Source organism: Salvia hispanica, chromosome 3 (genome assembly GCF_029641045.1).
Source record: "Salvia hispanica isolate PSC_SH4W2 chromosome 3, Shi_PSC_v1, whole genome shotgun sequence".
Classification (NCBI taxonomy): Eukaryota; Viridiplantae; Streptophyta; class Magnoliopsida; order Lamiales; family Lamiaceae; genus Salvia; species Salvia hispanica.
This window is the reverse complement of record NC_142694.1, coordinates 50,451,798-50,469,530: the sequence shown is the minus strand read 5'-3', so window position 1 is coordinate 50,469,530 and position 17,733 is coordinate 50,451,798. Positions and strand designations below refer to the sequence as shown.

Genomic DNA, 17,733 nt, shown 5'->3' with positions numbered 1-17,733 from the left:
ATACAGTTGTGAAAATGTAAGTCCATCTTAGCTCCAAAATTGTAGCAAAAACTGGTTCCACACCTAAAAATATCAAACATAAGAATATTACTTCAATTTTGTAGTAAGAGAGACCAACACTTATATAAACCAGTCTTGAGAAACTAAATCGACGAACACCGGTGGTTGGAGAGCAATATTGATACCATGGCGGATTAAGAGGGCATGAGGCCCTGAGGGGGGTCCCAATCATTCAGAGAACCTAGACATATGATACGACACTAGAAACTGTAGAACAATATGTTTTATGTATTTTAAAAAGTCATATCATTTACACAAGTAAATATGATTGCTATAACATTCATAAGAATATTATGAACCTAAAGAGGAGTACTTAGACATCTCTCAAAATCAACTATTTATAACAAGAAAAATAATACAATTATTATCATTTAAATTCATACACACCATTATTCATAATTTCTAAATGAATAATATGTACCACTCCATTCCATAAAAATAGCCCCTTCTAATTTTTTATAACTTTTTCTTTCTAAGGAGGTGGACCTCATATACACTATTAATACTATAATTACTTTTCTTTTTTGTCTCGTCTTATTTTATTAATAGTAGGGATATATGTTCATGCACATTTATATTTTATTTAGGACTATTTAAATATTAATATATTAATGTTACACCTAAGACGTCACTGTTACTTAAAAAAAATATGCCTACATCATTTTCCTTTTTTCTTTTTTTTAGTAAAAGTCAACATTTTTCTTCTCACTAACTTTTTCCTCTCTCCTATTTTATTCTCTCTATTTTCTCCTCTATCTTAACTCTCCTATTTTATTCTCTCTATTTTCTCCTCTATCTTAACTCTTTTTCCTCTCTGGAGTACTTTATTGCTCCCTCCGTTCCACTTTAGGAGTCCCGATTGAGTTCGCCACGAGTTTTAAGAAATGTAAAGGAAAGTTGGTGAAAAAGATAGTAGAATGTGGGTCCTACTTTTTTATATTAGTTTTATAATAAAATGTGAGTGAAAAAAGGTTAGTGGAACGTGGGTCCTAATACCATTTATGGAATATTTCAACCGGGACTCCTAAAGTGGAGCACTCAAAAATGGTAAATCGGGACTCCTAAAATGGAACAGAGGGAGTATCTTTTTAGTTTATACATTACACACTTTTTTCTTCGTTATATTTCACTAGTTCATTTTCAATAACATTTTATTATAAAGTATAAAAATAGAACTTACATTCCATTAACTTTTGGTCATATTAGATTACATTTTCCAAAACTCAGGTCGGATCAAAATATATGATGTATCAACTAATGACGGGTAGTATTAAATTAAGTTATGCATGTAATATCTCCATCCCACTCAAGATTTGGACATCTTAAACGAGTGTTTGGGTGTTTTAATAAGTAGAAAGGAAAGATAATTTATTTTCAAATATCAAAAGTGGACGTATAGATATCACAAACTAAAAACTAAAAAAACAACATGGACATATCATGAAATGAGATTGAGGGACTATGAAAAAATCGCAAGCTTGAGAAAGTAGAAACCTTGAGATTTGATGACATAAGTTCTGCACCGAATCCACTAATTATTGCTCCTCCCATCCTTGCTGAGCCTCTGAAACTCCTCGCATTCGATACCAGCATGCCACGCCGCCTTGCACGGCGCACAGAAGAGCCGCCGGCACTCGGGGCACTCCGACTGCACCACAATCTCACTCCCATCGTCAATCAGCAGAGCGGAGCACTCCTCGAACGGACAGTAAAACCTCTCCGCCCCCAAAATCAGCGCCTCGCACAGCGCGTCTCCCCACCGATCGAAGACCTCTCGCGGCAGAATCGTGCGGCAGTGCTGCGGCTCCAGGAATCCCGCGCAGCCGGAGACGGGGCACCCGATCTCTGTGATGCTCTCCTGCAGCCTCTCCGCCACGTAATTGGAGACGCATTGCGTGCAGCAGCAGTGGTCGCAGCCGAGGATTTGAAACGAGTCGCTGATTGGCTTATCGCAGGCGCAGATTTCGCACGCGAAGGAGTAGCGGAGTACGACGTCGTCGTCGCCGCGATTCGAGTCGGACGGTTCGCCTTGATTGGAGGAGGGGGAGGCGGGGGATTCGACGTCATCGTCGAGATCGATGGTGATTTTAGGGGTGTCGGACTTGAAGGACGGCGGCGTCGAGTGGATGATGGTGATTTCGTCGTCGTCGTCGTCGACGCCTCCGATTTGGAGAATTTCGGTAGTCATTGGAGTTCAATTGAAGTTGAAACTGAAAGAGGGATTTTTTTACCCTTTTGGTTTTAACTTCGGAAGCAAGATTGCGAGGAACGATACATATACTCTTATATAGCCCTATATTTCCATGGTTTGAAATTTGAAATAATCCGTTGGGCTATTCGGCCTTATATAGTGTTACTCCTTAATTTTTTAAATTAATATTTCTATTAATAATTATTATCCGTTATTAGGAGTCAAATTTGAGATCGGCACGAGTAATAAAAAATTTAAAGGAAAATGGGTGCAAAAAGAAAGTGGAATGCGGGGTTATTTTAATATATTAGTAGTTTTATGATAAAATGTGAATGGCATGAGTTTGTAGAATATGTGGTTTAAATTTATAGTAAAAGTGAATCGGGACTCCTAATAACGGACGAACTAAAATAGTAAATCGGGATGCCTAATAACGACCAGAGAGAGTATTTAAATTCAAATTGATATTACATTTTTCTTAACTAAAGTAAAATAAAATACTATAAAGTAAAGAGTATACTTTTAAGTAATAAATCAAAATATATTATAGCATACATTGCGAAAAGGTAATTATTTAATTTATTTTGAAAAGTTTGAAAATTAACAAAAAAACTTAAATTAAATAATTGAAATTAATTCATTTTAGGATAATCAATTAAATAATTGAAATTAATTCATTTTAGGATAATCTTATAGGCGTCATATTATTTTTGTGTCAATATTATCGGATTACAGACTACCGGAAGTTGGTGGGTGTAATTAAACTAATTGAAGAAAATGGAAGGACGATAAACATTAATAGTACTTAGATAAGTTGAATTTCATATTAATACTACTTAAATAAGTTGAATTTCAGCAGTCATAGAAAGATAACTCAAATTGGTAGTAATATCTAGGGAATTTTAAGCGTTAGAAATTTGAAAATCCTATTGTACTCTAGGATCTTAATTGCTATGAAAGAATTACCAACATATATTTTCGATTTTTTTATACTAGGTTTGTGCTTTTTTGATTGTACTATTTTACTGTTTCGAGAGTAGTTCTGATCGAGTTCACATAAAAAATAAGCTTGGTTGAATATTTTGCTAATCGGGCTAAGTTACGGACCAAAGGGACGTGAGCTTGGGCTTATACGTCGAGTTAAATCTTAGCTCTAATATAATCTTAGCTCTAATATATTATGTCAATTGTCACCTATCGAGCTTCATATTGATCTCCCAACTCAGTGTCGAATCACAAATAATTTGACAGCATTTATAATTATTTCCGCATGTTTGAGATACATTATTTGTTAATTAATTAAACTTGTTGTTGGTTTAATTTAACTAACTTATTTTATCAAGAATTTTTTCTATTTCAAGATAAGTATTTATTGTATTGAAATAAATTCCAATTGAAAAAATTTACTTTTCCATATGATAAAATCTGATTATCAAGCGCCTCAAGGAGATTAATCAACACACTTTTTTCTGAAAACTATTATAAGTAACAATCTTAGAACCTCTAATTAGTAATAACTATATAAGCTCTCAAAATTGATTTGGGTTACGGAAAATTCCCACATATTTATATGGAAAATTAAGAACCTATACTCAATGTTATATACATTAATTTAGAAATAAATATATTTTGGATCTCATCTTTTAGTAATCAACAAGAAAATTTTTTATATCACCGTGCCCTTTAAGTGATATACAACACTAGTTCCATTCGTCAATCAAGACTATGCGGCTTAGACTTGACACTTCAACATTTCATGATTGGTAGTCACTTTTCCAACTAGATTTTGAATATTAATTTATTTCTGGGTAAAAGAACTTTTATTCATGACACGATCGCTATTTATACTACTACAATGTGTCACCATTTATCCTACTACAATACATAATACGTGGACTTTTTTTTTTCCTAAATAATTTTAAGAAAAAATCATAATGTAACAAAAAAAATTTATTTTCATTAAAATGAGAAATAAGATTGTATACTCACAAGCCATTCGAAACATGTTTTTAGTATCTACCTCAATAATCTCCACTTTGATACCCAAAAATCATGTTTTCAAGTATATAAAAGATTTAATATAAGACTAGCGAGAAATATCATACTACCAAAATAATGTAGTTAGCAAATCATGGGCTGGTTTGAATAGTCCATTAAATTTAAAGGATTATAGTTGTAAATTTATAGCCCGATAAAATTATAAATTGATTAGCCCGCATTCGATCTAATCTGCAACCCGAGTATGGCTGGCTCTGAAGGCGGAAGTGGTGCTATAAAGTTAAAAACAAAATTGAAGTTACAATAGTCAAAGTTGGACATACTTTTTTGAATAATCATTTTTAAATAAGCTTTGTGATGGGCGCGGAGCGGTGATAAGGACACGGTGAAAAGTAGTTATTGGAGTCTACTTCAATACTAGCCGTTATATAAAATTCACATTTTGTAATTTTTTGAAATTCAACTATACATTCTCAGGAGCTCTCTCCGTTTTCCATTTTTGCCCAATTCCATTTTTTCACCTGAAAACTGGAGTTCGTGCTTCAAAATAATCTTTCAACAAAGCGGAAAAAGAAAGAATCCAACCACCACTTCTAGAATCCTTGCATTTCATACTCTTGAAATCCTGGGCAAAATCTTCTGGTTGATGGTTCCGATCGGAATTCTTTGGGTTCCTCTCAGATGTAAGTCAATAATCTCTTAAATCGTTGTCTCTTTCATCATTTTTTTACATTTCTGAACCATCTTGCTGATGATTATAGATTATTGCCCTTTGATTGGGGGAAATTATGCATTTTTAGCATTCATTTTTCCTTTGCAGTAGAATCTTTAAAACATGTTATAAAATTTGTGTTGCTCAACAAAGTGCAATTTTTGAGAATTTGGAATTCGTTGGATTTGTTATTGAACGTGGAAATTAGGTTTCTTGTGAAAAGTAAATTTTTTTTGATAATTCTTTCTAAATTTTAGATTCTGCCAAGAAAGTATCTGTTTGCTGAAGATGACAATAGTGACACCATCGTCTAAGATCAAGAGGTCCCCGGCATGTACTCCCGGCGGTCCGAAAGTCCGGGAGGAAAATATTTTAGTGACTGTGCGGATGAGGCCACTGAGCTCGAAAGAGATAGCTGCGTATGATCTGGTTGCGTGGGATATCAACGACCACACTACCATTGTTTCGAAGAATCTATATCACGAGAGACATGGGGGTTCATACACATTTGGTACACTTACTAACCAAAGCAATTTATAGGAGATTTTGGCTATCATATGTAATATCTGAAACTGAAAATATTTCTTGCCAGATAAGGTTTTTGATCCGACTTGTCCCACGCGAAAGGTTTATGAAGAAGGTGCCAGAGATGTTGCTTTGTCAGCTCTCGGTGGAATTAATGGTAAATGATTCGTGGATTTTTATTTTTTTTCTGTAAATGGTGGTTTCTTTCTTATTGGTTTTTAATGTTTCTCCCACAGCAACAATCTTTGCATATGGGCAGACTAGTAGTGGGAAGACATTCACAATGAGGGGTGTGGCAGAAGATGCGGTAGAAGACATTTACAAGTACATTAAACTTGTAAGATGAGACCATTTTTAATTTAATTTTCTAGCTAATGAATATTCTTATATTCCTGAACCTCAGTTTTGTTCTCTGACAGACTCCTGAGAGAGAATTTCTGCTCAAGTTCTCTGCCTTGGAGATTTATAATGAAACTGTTGTGGATCTACTGAACCGGGAATCTGGGCCCCTCCGCCTGCTGGATGACCCAGAGGTATCTTGTTGCCAATGGGAATATTATATTCAACAGATTTTGTGTATTCTAATGTTTATTTAATCGTGCAGAGAGGAACCGTTGTGGATAAGTTGATTGAAGAGGTTGTTAAGGATGATCAGCATTTGAGGCACCTGATAAGCATTTGTGAAGGTGGTCCAGAGCAATAAGTACTTTGAGTATTTGTTTTTTATAATCTTCTCATGTTTATTTCCCTGGTTCTTGATTACATTGATTAAACTAGTGTATGATAAATTGATTATAGAGTGTATGCATCAAATTTTACAAGTTACTTTGATTGCAGCACAAAGGCAGATCGGCGAAACCTCTCTGAATGATAGAAGTTCAAGGTCACATCAGATAATCAGGCTGGTATGTTTTTTTAGTTTCCTTACAGCCAGCTGAACTTCTCTTGCTAGAGCCATCGGAACCCGGAAACATGTGTATGTTGCACAACATACACATGCTCTTGCTATATTTACTAAGATTGTTTACCCAAACTTCGAACTTCCTAGTTTTTTATTTTGGAAATTTTACACATCCCGTTGATTTTTCTTTTCAAAGTCACTAGCAATAAACTAATCTTTTTATATTTGCATCATTGCATGGCACTATATGTGATAAATCAGTAGCATAACTGGGATCATTGCTAATCATGGGTGCTCATTTAAAACTATTCAATTGAAGAGGAACAATACTCTTAAATAGCTTAACCATGTAAAAGACCTGTTGTTTTGTTCTCTGTTTACATATAATTTGAGTTTCCTTGTTAATAGATCATGTGAAGTACTATGAATATTAGAAGTGACTAACTGTTTATACATCTAAGTCTTCTGCTCATTTTCTTAAACCTTTTTGGTTTCAGACAATTGAAAGCAGTCTTCGCGAAGACTCAGGATGTGTGAAATCATTTCTAGCCAGTCTGGTATGTGTAACTTCACCTCACTCTGTATCATTCATTGTTAAAGATTATTAGATAATTTAACAATGACCGGTATACTACTACAGAATCTTGTGGATCTTGCGGGAAGTGAGCGTGCCACTCAAGCAAATACAGATGGTACAAGGTTGAAGGAAGGGAGTCATATTAATAGAAGCCTACTGACATTGACAACTGTAATCAGGAAGCTAAGGTCTGCAAGAATCATGAGTATCATGTGTAGTTATATATTTTGCTTCGAAAAGTTGCACCAGAAAACTTTAAGAGATGTTCAACTTGTATACACTTGATTTTCTGCTCTCTACATAAAATGTGCATTAGCTGTACCCAATCTGATACCCCAAATATATCAATGAAGAACTATGAAACAGGAATTTCTTGCTCCTTACATTAACCTATAATAGTAATAATAATAATAATAATTCTGCTGTATCGACGATGACTCTTGTTGGATGCCCAGTTATTGCTCTTTCTGATAAGTATGTAATACAGAAAATACTTTTAGGAACCAAGGACTAATGATCATGTTTTTTTTTTCTATTCTTATGTTGCAGTAGTGGAAAGAGAAGCGGTCACATTCCTTACCGAGATTCAAAACTCACAAGAATATTGCAGACATCGCTTGGTGGAAATGCACGAACAGCAATTATATGCACCATCAGTCCTGCTTTGAGCCATGTGGAGCAATCAAGAAACACACTTTCATTTGCAACAAGTGCAAAGGAAGTTACAAACAGTGCCCAAGTTAACATGGTATTGATAAAAAAAAAAACTGCTCTTCTCATGCATTTGCAATTGCATTACACATTAACTTTTTGGTAATATCGAATCTGGCCCTATCTTTCAGCTGGTAACATGAGTTCATTCCCTATTTACTTTGGTTCTTTGTAGAATCTCTAAGGCATCTTCGTAGGAAACAAGTTAAGAAATTGCTAATTGGATTGATTTTTTTTATGTAGGTTAGCAATAAGGAGAAAATACAAGATGTGGACTCAATTTTATAAATAGCAAATTAATTTAGTGGCATCTGATTCTTAATTTCGCGTTTACAAGTGTTACGGATAAATTAGGCTCCCATTATATGCCCTAAGAGATCACTCAATAAAACTTTATAAACCATGTCATCTAAATGTACAAGTGTTTTTGAGCTTCTCTGACTGATTTATGCTTGCAGCATTGTAACTGGCATGTTCTTCATTGTAGCTGTAGTCTCTAACTCATATGTGGATTTGCGTTTATTGCAACTATTATAGTTCTGTCCCACCTCATCCAGGGTTCAAATCATTTAATAATGATCCCATTTGCACATTTAGGTTGTTGAGAAGAAGCAATTAGTTAAGCACCTTAAAGAGGAAGTTGCTAGGCTGGAAGCAGAGCTCCGGAGCCCCGAGCCATCTGCATCCTCAAGTGTAAGAACTTTGCTGAGGGAAAAGGACATGAAGATTAAGCAGGTATTAGGATTACTTGAAATATAAGGTCTGAGACATCCTCTTAAAAGAAATACAAATCCTGATCTTAGTGTTTGTATGCAGATGGAAAGAGAAATTTCTGAGCTGAAGCGACAAAGAGACCTTGCACAATCACAACTTGAGCTAGAAAAAAGCTCACACAAAGAACAAAAGGTACGGTCACCTACGTTCTCTCTCCAACCCCCTCCCCCTTCAACTGATTAAAAACTGACAGTTACACTGTATCCATATCTATCTCATACAGGATATCTAATCTGCATTTCTCGTCATCTCTATCTCCTATTCCATAATTTTGTAAATTTAATCTACTGCAGGCTTCTGGCCATCATGGACCTTCTTGCCATGCAGTTAAGCGGCTCTCCTTTAGCACTGAAAATGACCTTTCTCAAAAAGGTGATTCAAAACTCAAGGAACGCAGGGAGAAAAACATAGGAGGAAAATCAGTAAATTCTACAGTAATGTTAGTTACTGAAATAAGAAAGCTGGAGACAAGACAAAGGCAACTTGGTGAAGAAGCAACTCGTGCACTGGAGCTTCTTCACAAGGAGGTTGCTTCTCAGAGGATTGGAAATCATGATACTGCTGAAACGATTGCTAAGATGCTATCAGAAATCAAAGCTATGCATGCAGCAAGTTTCACTCCGGACATGGTTTGCGTAAAAGATAAAGCTACCTTAAGAGAAGAGATTGCACGGTTGCATTCTGAAGAAGGTGATATCTCTGTTCTTGAAGAGAAGCTTGAGAACGTCCAGAGATCCATAGAGAAACTAGTTATGAACCTTCCAACCTGTGAGGAGACTCCCGAGTCAAAGAGCAAAAAGAAAAAGGGCCTTCCATTCAGCTTGAGCAATGCAGCTAACATGCAAAATCTAATACGATCACCATGCTCTACAACGGGTTCGTCTCACAAAGTAATGGAACATGATATTGAAAACAGAACCCCGGAAAGAAATGGTGTCTTTTCTGGTGCAGACTCAACCCCCAGGAAAAAGAGGATCTCTAATGCTGATGAAAATTATGGTTCTGCATTAAGGGAAAACATGTCTGCCAAGAAGCAATCGAGCTCCATCAATGTGAAGAAAATGCAGAGAATGTTTAAGCAGGCAACTGAGGACAACATACAAAGTATTAAATCTTACGTTATTGAGCTGAAAGAACGGGTTGCGAAGCTACAATACCAGAAACAGCTACTTGTTTGCCAGGTAGAATTTTAATTTGTTTGTGCCCTTCCTTTTTGTGCTATTAGTCTGTAGTTTCCTAGGAAACTTTTTACTATGTTGCAAGATATGTTAATTCCAAATGAGCAGATGTTTAAGTCTCATGATAGTTGCTTGTCTTCTTGTTTCCCCTGCCATCTTGTTTTAGTACTTTTAGTACGTACCTTATTTCCAACAAGTTGGTATGCATTGTGGCTTTGCAGAAACGGGTGATTGTACAAACATATTCGTGATCTAATTCATAAATGAATATTTGTTCAGGTCTTGGAGCTAGAGGAGGTGAACGAGGCTTCAACTGAAGATGAGGCTGAGAGAGTCGACATATCATCTCCTATGCCATGGAACACGGTCATTTTTGAAGAGAAAAGGAAGGATCTCATAATGCTTTGGCATGTCTGCCATGTCTCAATCGTGCACCGCACTCAGTTCTATCTGTTATTCAAAGGAGATCCTTGTGATCAGATTTACATGGAAGTCGAGCTCAGAAGGCTGACATGGCTGGAGCAGCATCTCGATGACCTTGGCAATGCCAGCCCTGCACTCTTAGGTGATGACCCTGCTAGCTCAGTGTCATCAAGGTACATTCCTCGCATAACATCTTCTAACTAACAACATTTGCCCCCTAAGTTGATAAAAATGAATGACGTTGTTTTCTTGAACTCAGCATCAAGGCCCTTAAACAAGAGAGGGAGTATCTAGCCAAGAGGGTGAGCTCGAAACTAAGTGTGGAAGAGAGAGAGATGCTGTACATGAAATGGGAGATTCCGCCCGAGGGGAAGCAGAGGAGGAGGCAGCAGCTTGTGAACAAGCTATGGACGGATCCTCTCGATATGCAGCATGTGAAGGAGAGTGCAGAAGTGGTGGCGAAGCTTGTTGGCTACTGTGAATCGTCGCAGCCCATTTCGAAGGAAATGTTTGCTCTCAATTTTGTGCCACTTAGTGATAAGAAGACATGGATGGGGTGGAATTTGATATCAAACTTACTTCATCTGTAAAAGTAGATGGCATTTTAGAATTTCCTGCCACTGATATTGCCAATCAAAAGTAATAAATTTACATATTTTTGGTTTGTTGGCTACTTCGACAGTCGTTACGTTTTTTAGTTCCCTAAACCTGTATAGCATGATAAACTAGTCATGGAATTAAAAATGATAATGCTATAATGTATTAATCAAGAAATGGTGAGCAATGTGAGTTTCAGAATTACATGTCTTTTTATTAGCACAGTAACATTGAACCTTGTAAGCAAAACACACCTAAGGGAATAATACACATCTGCGTGTTGTCGTTGGACAAAATCTATTCACTTATCAATTACGGATCCCGGAATGAATTTCATGAGCTCAAATACAATGAAAGAGTTAATAATAAATATGATATTTAAATAATTATTAAAAATAGTAAAATTGAAGTGGTTAGTTTTATCTTGTGTTGTAAACGATCGTTAATTTCAAAGAGTTTACACATCTAAAAAAGTTCGTTGATTAAGAATATTCATATCTAAAAAAAATTTGAAGTTGTTGAAATAGAATTATAGGTTCCACCAATTTAAATGTGTTTTTACACATCAAATCGAAATATATTAAAAAATAATACTCCCTCCTATCCCATTTTTGAACTGTGTGAGTTTTAAAAAATTGTTTGACTTTGTTAAGAAAATTAAGTAGAAAAAGTGAGTCGAAATAGTGAATGAGATAATTAATGGGGCCTAATGAAAATGGCAAATGAGACAATTCATAAGAACCGGAGGGAGTAATTTCTTTGTGGCCATCCATAATTTGAAAAAATCAGTATAAAATTAGAATTAGAATTGAATTTCCGTTAATGAAACGAAAATTATGAGTATAATTATCCTGAATTATTTTAGGCAAAACCCATTAAAAGACATATGCCTCCCTTTGGGAATTCTTCAAGCTTGAGCAGATGGTACAAAATTACTTTTCAAAGAAAATATTCTTCCATTTAGACACCAGATCTGGCTCGATATTGATAGAGTGAATAGATCTGTCATTTCTTGAAATCTCTCTTTTGATTCAAAATCGTGGTGTAAATGTCTCGAGCCCCAGGAGTGCATGATAAATACCACTAGACCCTCTATTTCCATTTCAGCTGCCCACCTAAACTCAACCAAAGAAAAAAGGAAATCTATTTAAAGCAAGATATCACTCAGAAAACTTCTACTATGATTCTAGCACTGGACAATGGATAAGGGGCAGAGGTCCTCTCTGCCATTGAGCAGCAATAAGAACCTTATTAATTGTGCAGTTTCTTCTACACCAATGTTATGTTGGAGTGCTTGTACACAATTCATTTAAAGAGGCAGTAGGGGGATTCATAGTTGATCCACCAGTCCACTTGGTTGGACCAATCTGTATGCATAATAATATTTCGACATTTTTGTTGATGAAACTAGACATGACACTGAGGCATGCATATCTCTTATTCAAGAAGAGTTTTGTCATTGGCGGCGCAAGATTTTAACTCTCGAGTCCAAATTACTATTAACAGCTATAAGATATTTTTCGATATTTATCTGACCACTTAGTTATGACAATTGACATGAGTGAAGTAATGAGATATATAGATTATAGTGAATGATAGAGTGATAACAATAACTAGAGATACATTTGATTATTGTCGTTAAAAGTAGCGCCGACATTGAAAGAGCCAACATTGTTATGAATATTAAAATATCAACTACTCCCTCCATTCTAACTAGGTTGAATTGTATTCCTTTTTGGGACATCCCAACAAAGTTGAATCATTTTCCTTTTTGACTAAAAACAAAACATTCAATCACTCTCACTTTATTTCACAATCACTATTACTTTATTTCAATACAATTTCTTAATTTCCGTGCCCAAAAGTTTTGTATCAACTTAGTTGGGCCGGAGGGAGTACTATACTATGGGTAGTGTTAAAATGCAAATTCTATATATTGTACAAATTCCAAACTTTTCAACATAGTGTCAACACAGCATCAACACAATGACAACACAGTGTAAAATTTCAAGATTTTGATGTCAACACAATGTCAATATAATGTCAATATGGTGTCAACTGTTGATACTGTGTTGATATTTTTCTGTTGCTGTTATTTTGTCATCTGATGACATTTCTTAACGGTTCAAATCATAGTTTGAAGTTTGTACGATATTTATAGTTTTGCATTTGATTACATCCCACTATACATGTATGACATATATGTTTTTCATAATAATCAATTTTTTAAAAATGAACTATTATGAATGATAGTAATAAATACAATAATTATTAGGAGAATGTTTTTATTGCAAAGCATGTGTAATTTAACATTAATAGCTTGTCTATTTCAAAAAAAATGAAAAGTGTTAACAAAATAACCGGTATGCACAAATTATTGCTTAGTGTGCAATTTTTCTATGGGAATGAGAAACATAACTGGTATGTACAAATTATTACGAAGGATAGTGATAAAATATAAACTTATATTGTACAAATTCAAAATTCTCCAACACAGCTTCAACACTGTTTCAATACAATATCAACCAAGTGTAAAATTTCAATATTTTAATGTCAACATAATATCAACACAACATCAATCATTGACTACTGTTGAAATTCTATTGACATTTTCTTGTTGATACTTTTTTATGATCTGTTGACATTTTTCAATGGTCCAAATCATAATTTTAAGTTTGTACAATATTTAGAGTTTTTATTTGATCACATTCTTTACTGTGGAAGACTAAACTATCATCCACTTAGAGCTATCTATATCTATATTTACCTTACGTATACCTAATATATATAGTCAAATTTTAAAAAGTTGGGGGTTTACCCTCAAGCCTCCCTGTAGGTCGCCAGTGAGTTTTGTAATGGATAAAATCAAATAATAACATTCTTTAAGAAATTATGCAATACTTCAGTTTCAATCCATCCGTTCCTAATAATTTGTCATTATTTGATCTGAATTTTTAGAAATGTACTTCCTTCGTCCCATAAAAATAGACTGATAAGGCTCATTTCATGCATTGGTTATGGGTGATATTATACGCTTTTTAGGAAGATAATGCGCGAAAAAGTGATGAATTTAAGCGTGCAAGAGCAAAAAAGTGTAAAGCGGCAGAATACAGGAATAACTTGATCAACTCGGAAAAGGAGCAAAAAATTGCCAAATCTAAGGACAAATTAATCAGTTGGAGACAAGCTGATCAAGAGGAGCACTGAGCTGATCAGACCACCACATGAAGACACCAGCTGATCAAGATGAGCGTTGAGCTGATCAGGCCACCACATGAAGACACCAGCTGATCAAGAGGAGTGTTGAGGTGATCAGGCCACCACATGAAGACACAAGCTGATTTAGAGGAGCACTAAGCTAATCAGGCCACCACATGAAGACATGAGCTGATCAAGTTGATCAAGAGGAATTCACACATGAAGATGTATATGTTGAATCATCCTAAATTATTGCAAGGGTAAAATGGTCAACTCAGACGAGAAGTTGCCTTAGGGTTGAAGATTGAAGTGACTCTATAAATAGAAGTTTTCCACAATAAAGTAGAGCGCTTAACACTACGGTAGTTTAGATAGAGAGTTTTCTTAGCTTAGTTTAGTTTAGTTTTAGCTTAGCTCTGTAGTCCCGACGGAGGAATTGACGACTCCGATGTCGGGATTACATTTCATTCCATGTTTCAAAACTCTAGTGTAGAATTACATGGTGTTGGTCGTTTCGACGGTGGAATTGACGCATCCATCTTAGGAGTTCCTTCACCACCTCGCTTTGGAGTTAGATTTAATGGATTCTGGGAAGAAATTGACGACTCGGCGCTGGATCTCGCTTATTTCCAATTTTATGAAGCTTTTGTTTATTTTCATGTTGATGATGCTATTTACTTATATTTCTTGGATGCTTTTCGCAATTGGTACTTTATATATTTAGTTTCATGTTTAGCTCTATAGTTTCGATGGAGGAATTGACGACTCCGACATCGGGATTACATTTAATTTCATGTTTTCCCTACTTTAGTGCAGGTTTACAGTATGTTGGTTGATTCGACGATGGAATTGACGCTTCCATCTTAGAAGCTCTTTCACACCTCGCTTTCTAGTTAGATTTAACGGCTTCAGCAGAGGAATTGACGACACCGATGTTGGATCCTTGCTTTCTTTACAGCTTTAGTTTATTTTTATGTTTTCAATATTTTAGTGTAGATTTACAGTGTGTTGGCCGTTTCAACGGTGGAATTGACGTCTCCATCTTAGAAACTTCCTCACGCCATGCTTTCTAGTTAGATTTAATGGTTTCGGCAGAGGAATTGACGACTCCGATCTTGGATCCTTGCTTTAACTTAGCTCTGTAGTCTCGGCGGAGGAATTGACAACTCCGACGACAGGATTACATTTCATTTCATGCTCTCTTAGTTTAGTTTAAGCCTCCAATCCCTGTTCTCATGCTTTAAAGCTCAAGTTTCCCACTCTAGTGTTTAAATCTTCTCTCAAGTGCTCAAGGCGTGGTGGCTAACACCAACCCCGTGTCGTAGAAACAATCTCGGATAGGTCCATGGTCTCTGTGGTTCGACCCCTCTCTTGCCGCTTATACTTAGTAATATTTGTTGCAAAAGTGGGAAACGATAAATCTTGTTGAAAGGAGGACATGTGCACACGACACACGTGCAAAACCCCATCCTTCATAGGCCTTATTTCCTTTTTCGTCCGTCCCATAGAAATAATTCATATCCATTTATGGGAACCTTTTTCTCCTTCTTTTTTCTTTATCATTTATGGGCCCCACAATCCACTAAATAATTTCAACTATTTTTTCTCATTCTCTCTTACTTTACTGATTATACATCAAAACCCGTGCCGATATCAAATGGTCTATTTCTTATGGGACGGAGGGAGTAATAAAAAGTGAGTTGCAAAAGTTAATGACACGTGTGTCTTACTTATATATATTAGTTTTATAATAACATGTGAGTAAGAATGAGGTAGTGGAATGTGAGGTCCACTATCAAGAATGGTAAAAGTGAAAAGTGACAAATTTTTAGAGACAAACATAAATATAAATAAGTGACAAATTTTCAGAAATGAATGAAGTAATATCTAAGTAGAGTTGAGTAACATATTCAAAATCCATACATCTTATCTAATTCAAACTAAAATTTATAATTCAGTTTGGATTATAACATATTTACTAGGATGGGATATTTTCAAATTTGAACTTATTAAAATTTTGATATATATATTTTTTTATCGATAGTAATATATATTAGGAGTAATAAATCTTATAAATATAAAAATTTTGTATTGTATAATTCTAAATTTCTAATGGTATTTGGGAGTACGGGGAGTGATCAATTGCTAACTCATCATTTAATTGCTAACTACAACTAATTTAAGGCCACATGATTTTAAAAAACGTGTGGTCTACAATTTGCCACGTGTAATTTTCGTTTTTATTAATTAGATCGAAAAATATAAAAAAAACGTCAAATTAGGGTTTTGGATGAAAATGTCAATATAGTGTTTCGAAAATATCAACACAGTGCTTTGAGAATGTCAACACAAATTTAGGATTGACATTGTATATGCTTTATATTGACATATTATCTTAGTTGCATTGACATTAACCTGTGTACGAAAAATACGAAAATTCTAGATTTTTTTTTTCAAATTTTGACGTCGGAACATATGCATGTAGTATATCGTTGGAATCCTTAGAGCACTCCCAATGGTGCCGGCTAAAAGTCGGCGTTTTTTCGCCGTCTATCGCCGACCAATGGGAGAGGTCGGCGATAATTCGGCGATTTTTCCTCCCGTTTTATCGCCAACCGGCGAAAAATCGCCGGATTATCGCTGACCACTGTGGGCGATAATTCGGCGATAAATATATTTTTTGTTTTTTTTTTTAATTTCCCCCCTATAAATACACACCTTCTCTTCATTCTCTCCCCATCCTCATCCCTTTTCTCTCTTCATTCTCTCCTCATCCTCATCCATTTTCTCTCTTCATTTATTTTCTCTCTCTCCATCTATATTTAATGAATTCTGAATCGTCTTCTCATTCTCGGTCCGACGAGGAGATATCTCATTCTTCTTCCGAAGAGGAGGTACCTCCCGCTCCCACCGGATGGGATGTCAAGTTAGTGATGATGTAAAAATGAAATGTTGAGTTAGCGAGAAATAAGGGAGAAATAAGGGAGAAACCATTGGAGCAGTTGGCTAAAAGTTGGCTAAAACTAGGGATAAATTATGGTGCTGATGTGGCGCTGATGTGGCAGGAGTTAGGGAGAAATAAGGGAGGTTTTAGGGAAACTGTTGGGAATGCTCTTATAAAATTATCTTTAATTTGATATATGTTATATGAATTTAAAGTTTTGGGATTTCTTTTAAAAGTTAGTTATAACTAACTTGGCATTAATACCCCTATTGATTTTTATTGGAATTAATCCTATAGCCTTATTGACGTTTTTTTTTATCGTATTGACATTTTGTGGTTGATGGTCTAGGCCTTTAATTTGAATATCTAATGGCTATTATTGAGTTGTACTTGACAACTAAGCTTGAGTTAGCAATATAACACTCCCCTTGGGAGTACTATATTAAATTTTTAAATTTTGGATTTTTGATATTGGATTTTCAAATTATATAGTATATTTTTACGTAATTTTAAATTTCTCGAATCAAATTGAATTTCACATTTTAAATTTTGGACATTATAAATAAGATCAAATTCAATTTTTGTAATTTTTTTAATTTTATAGATCGGATTTGGCAAAACTCCGAACTGAGATGCGAATGCTCACACCCATATTTAATAGTACTAGGAGTATATTTATTGACAAAGTATTTTATCAATGGTTGTTGATCTTGAAGTCTTCCAACTTTTTTTGAAAGCCACTAATTTTTCAATTAAAACTTTGATATCCGTGTGACATTTGTGCTTCTGGTTCAACTTTTATATCCGCTTCTAGGTCAACTTCTCATATTAAAGATAAGTTTAGATAAATTTTGTAACTAAAGTTATGTAATTTTATTTTAGAGATGGCGTGACCAATCACATTCAACTAATTTGCAGTTATTTTTGGTTATATATGACTTTGA

At 35.1% G+C, this 17,733-nt stretch overlaps 2 protein-coding genes across 3 annotated transcripts; one reads left to right on the top strand and one right to left on the bottom strand.

Annotated features, from left to right (window-relative positions):
• LOC125209347 (uncharacterized) lies at positions 1-2,341 on the bottom strand. The gene is made up of 2 exons (XM_048108948.2): positions 1,555-2,341; positions 1-63 (listed from the first exon to the last, which is right to left on the bottom strand). The coding sequence occupies exon 1, from the start codon at positions 2,246-2,248 to the stop codon at positions 1,592-1,594; it is 657 nt and encodes a 218-aa protein (XP_047964905.2). The 5' UTR covers positions 2,249-2,341; the 3' UTR covers positions 1-63; positions 1,555-1,591.
• Positions 2,342-4,732: 2,391 nt separating this feature from the next.
• Positions 4,733-10,714, top strand: TES (ATP binding microtubule motor family protein). Of its 2 annotated transcripts, none has more exons than XM_048110994.2 (15): positions 4,733-4,932; positions 5,219-5,472; positions 5,554-5,643; positions 5,723-5,823; positions 5,906-6,019; positions 6,091-6,172; positions 6,324-6,391; positions 6,885-6,944; positions 7,028-7,152; positions 7,517-7,712; positions 8,273-8,410; positions 8,492-8,581; positions 8,743-9,630; positions 9,907-10,223; positions 10,310-10,714. In XM_048110994.2, the coding sequence occupies exons 2-15, from the start codon at positions 5,250-5,252 to the stop codon at positions 10,638-10,640; spliced, it is 2,823 nt and encodes a 940-aa protein (XP_047966951.2). In that variant the 5' UTR covers positions 4,733-4,932; positions 5,219-5,249; the 3' UTR covers positions 10,641-10,714. The 2 variants fall into 2 exon arrangements, with proteins under 2 accessions (XP_047966951.2, XP_047966949.2); XM_048110992.2 differs by having other exon boundaries at positions 7,514-7,712.
• Positions 10,715-17,733: the final 7,019 nt, after the last annotated feature.

Bases quoted from the DNA above. Each gene is read 5' to 3' on its own strand.
- LOC125209347 (XM_048108948.2), bottom strand. From the start codon at position 2,248: ATGACTACCGAAATTCTCCAAATCGGAGGCGTCGACGACGACGACGAC.
- TES (XM_048110992.2), top strand. From the start codon at position 5,250: ATGACAATAGTGACACCATCGTCTAAGATCAAGAGGTCCCCGGCATGT. The intron at 7,713-8,272 runs GTATTGATAAAA...TTGCACATTTAG, and splicing joins ACAGTGCCCAAGTTAACATG to GTTGTTGAGAAGAAGCAATT. The intron at 8,582-8,742 runs GTACGGTCACCT...AATCTACTGCAG, and splicing joins GCTCACACAAAGAACAAAAG to GCTTCTGGCCATCATGGACC.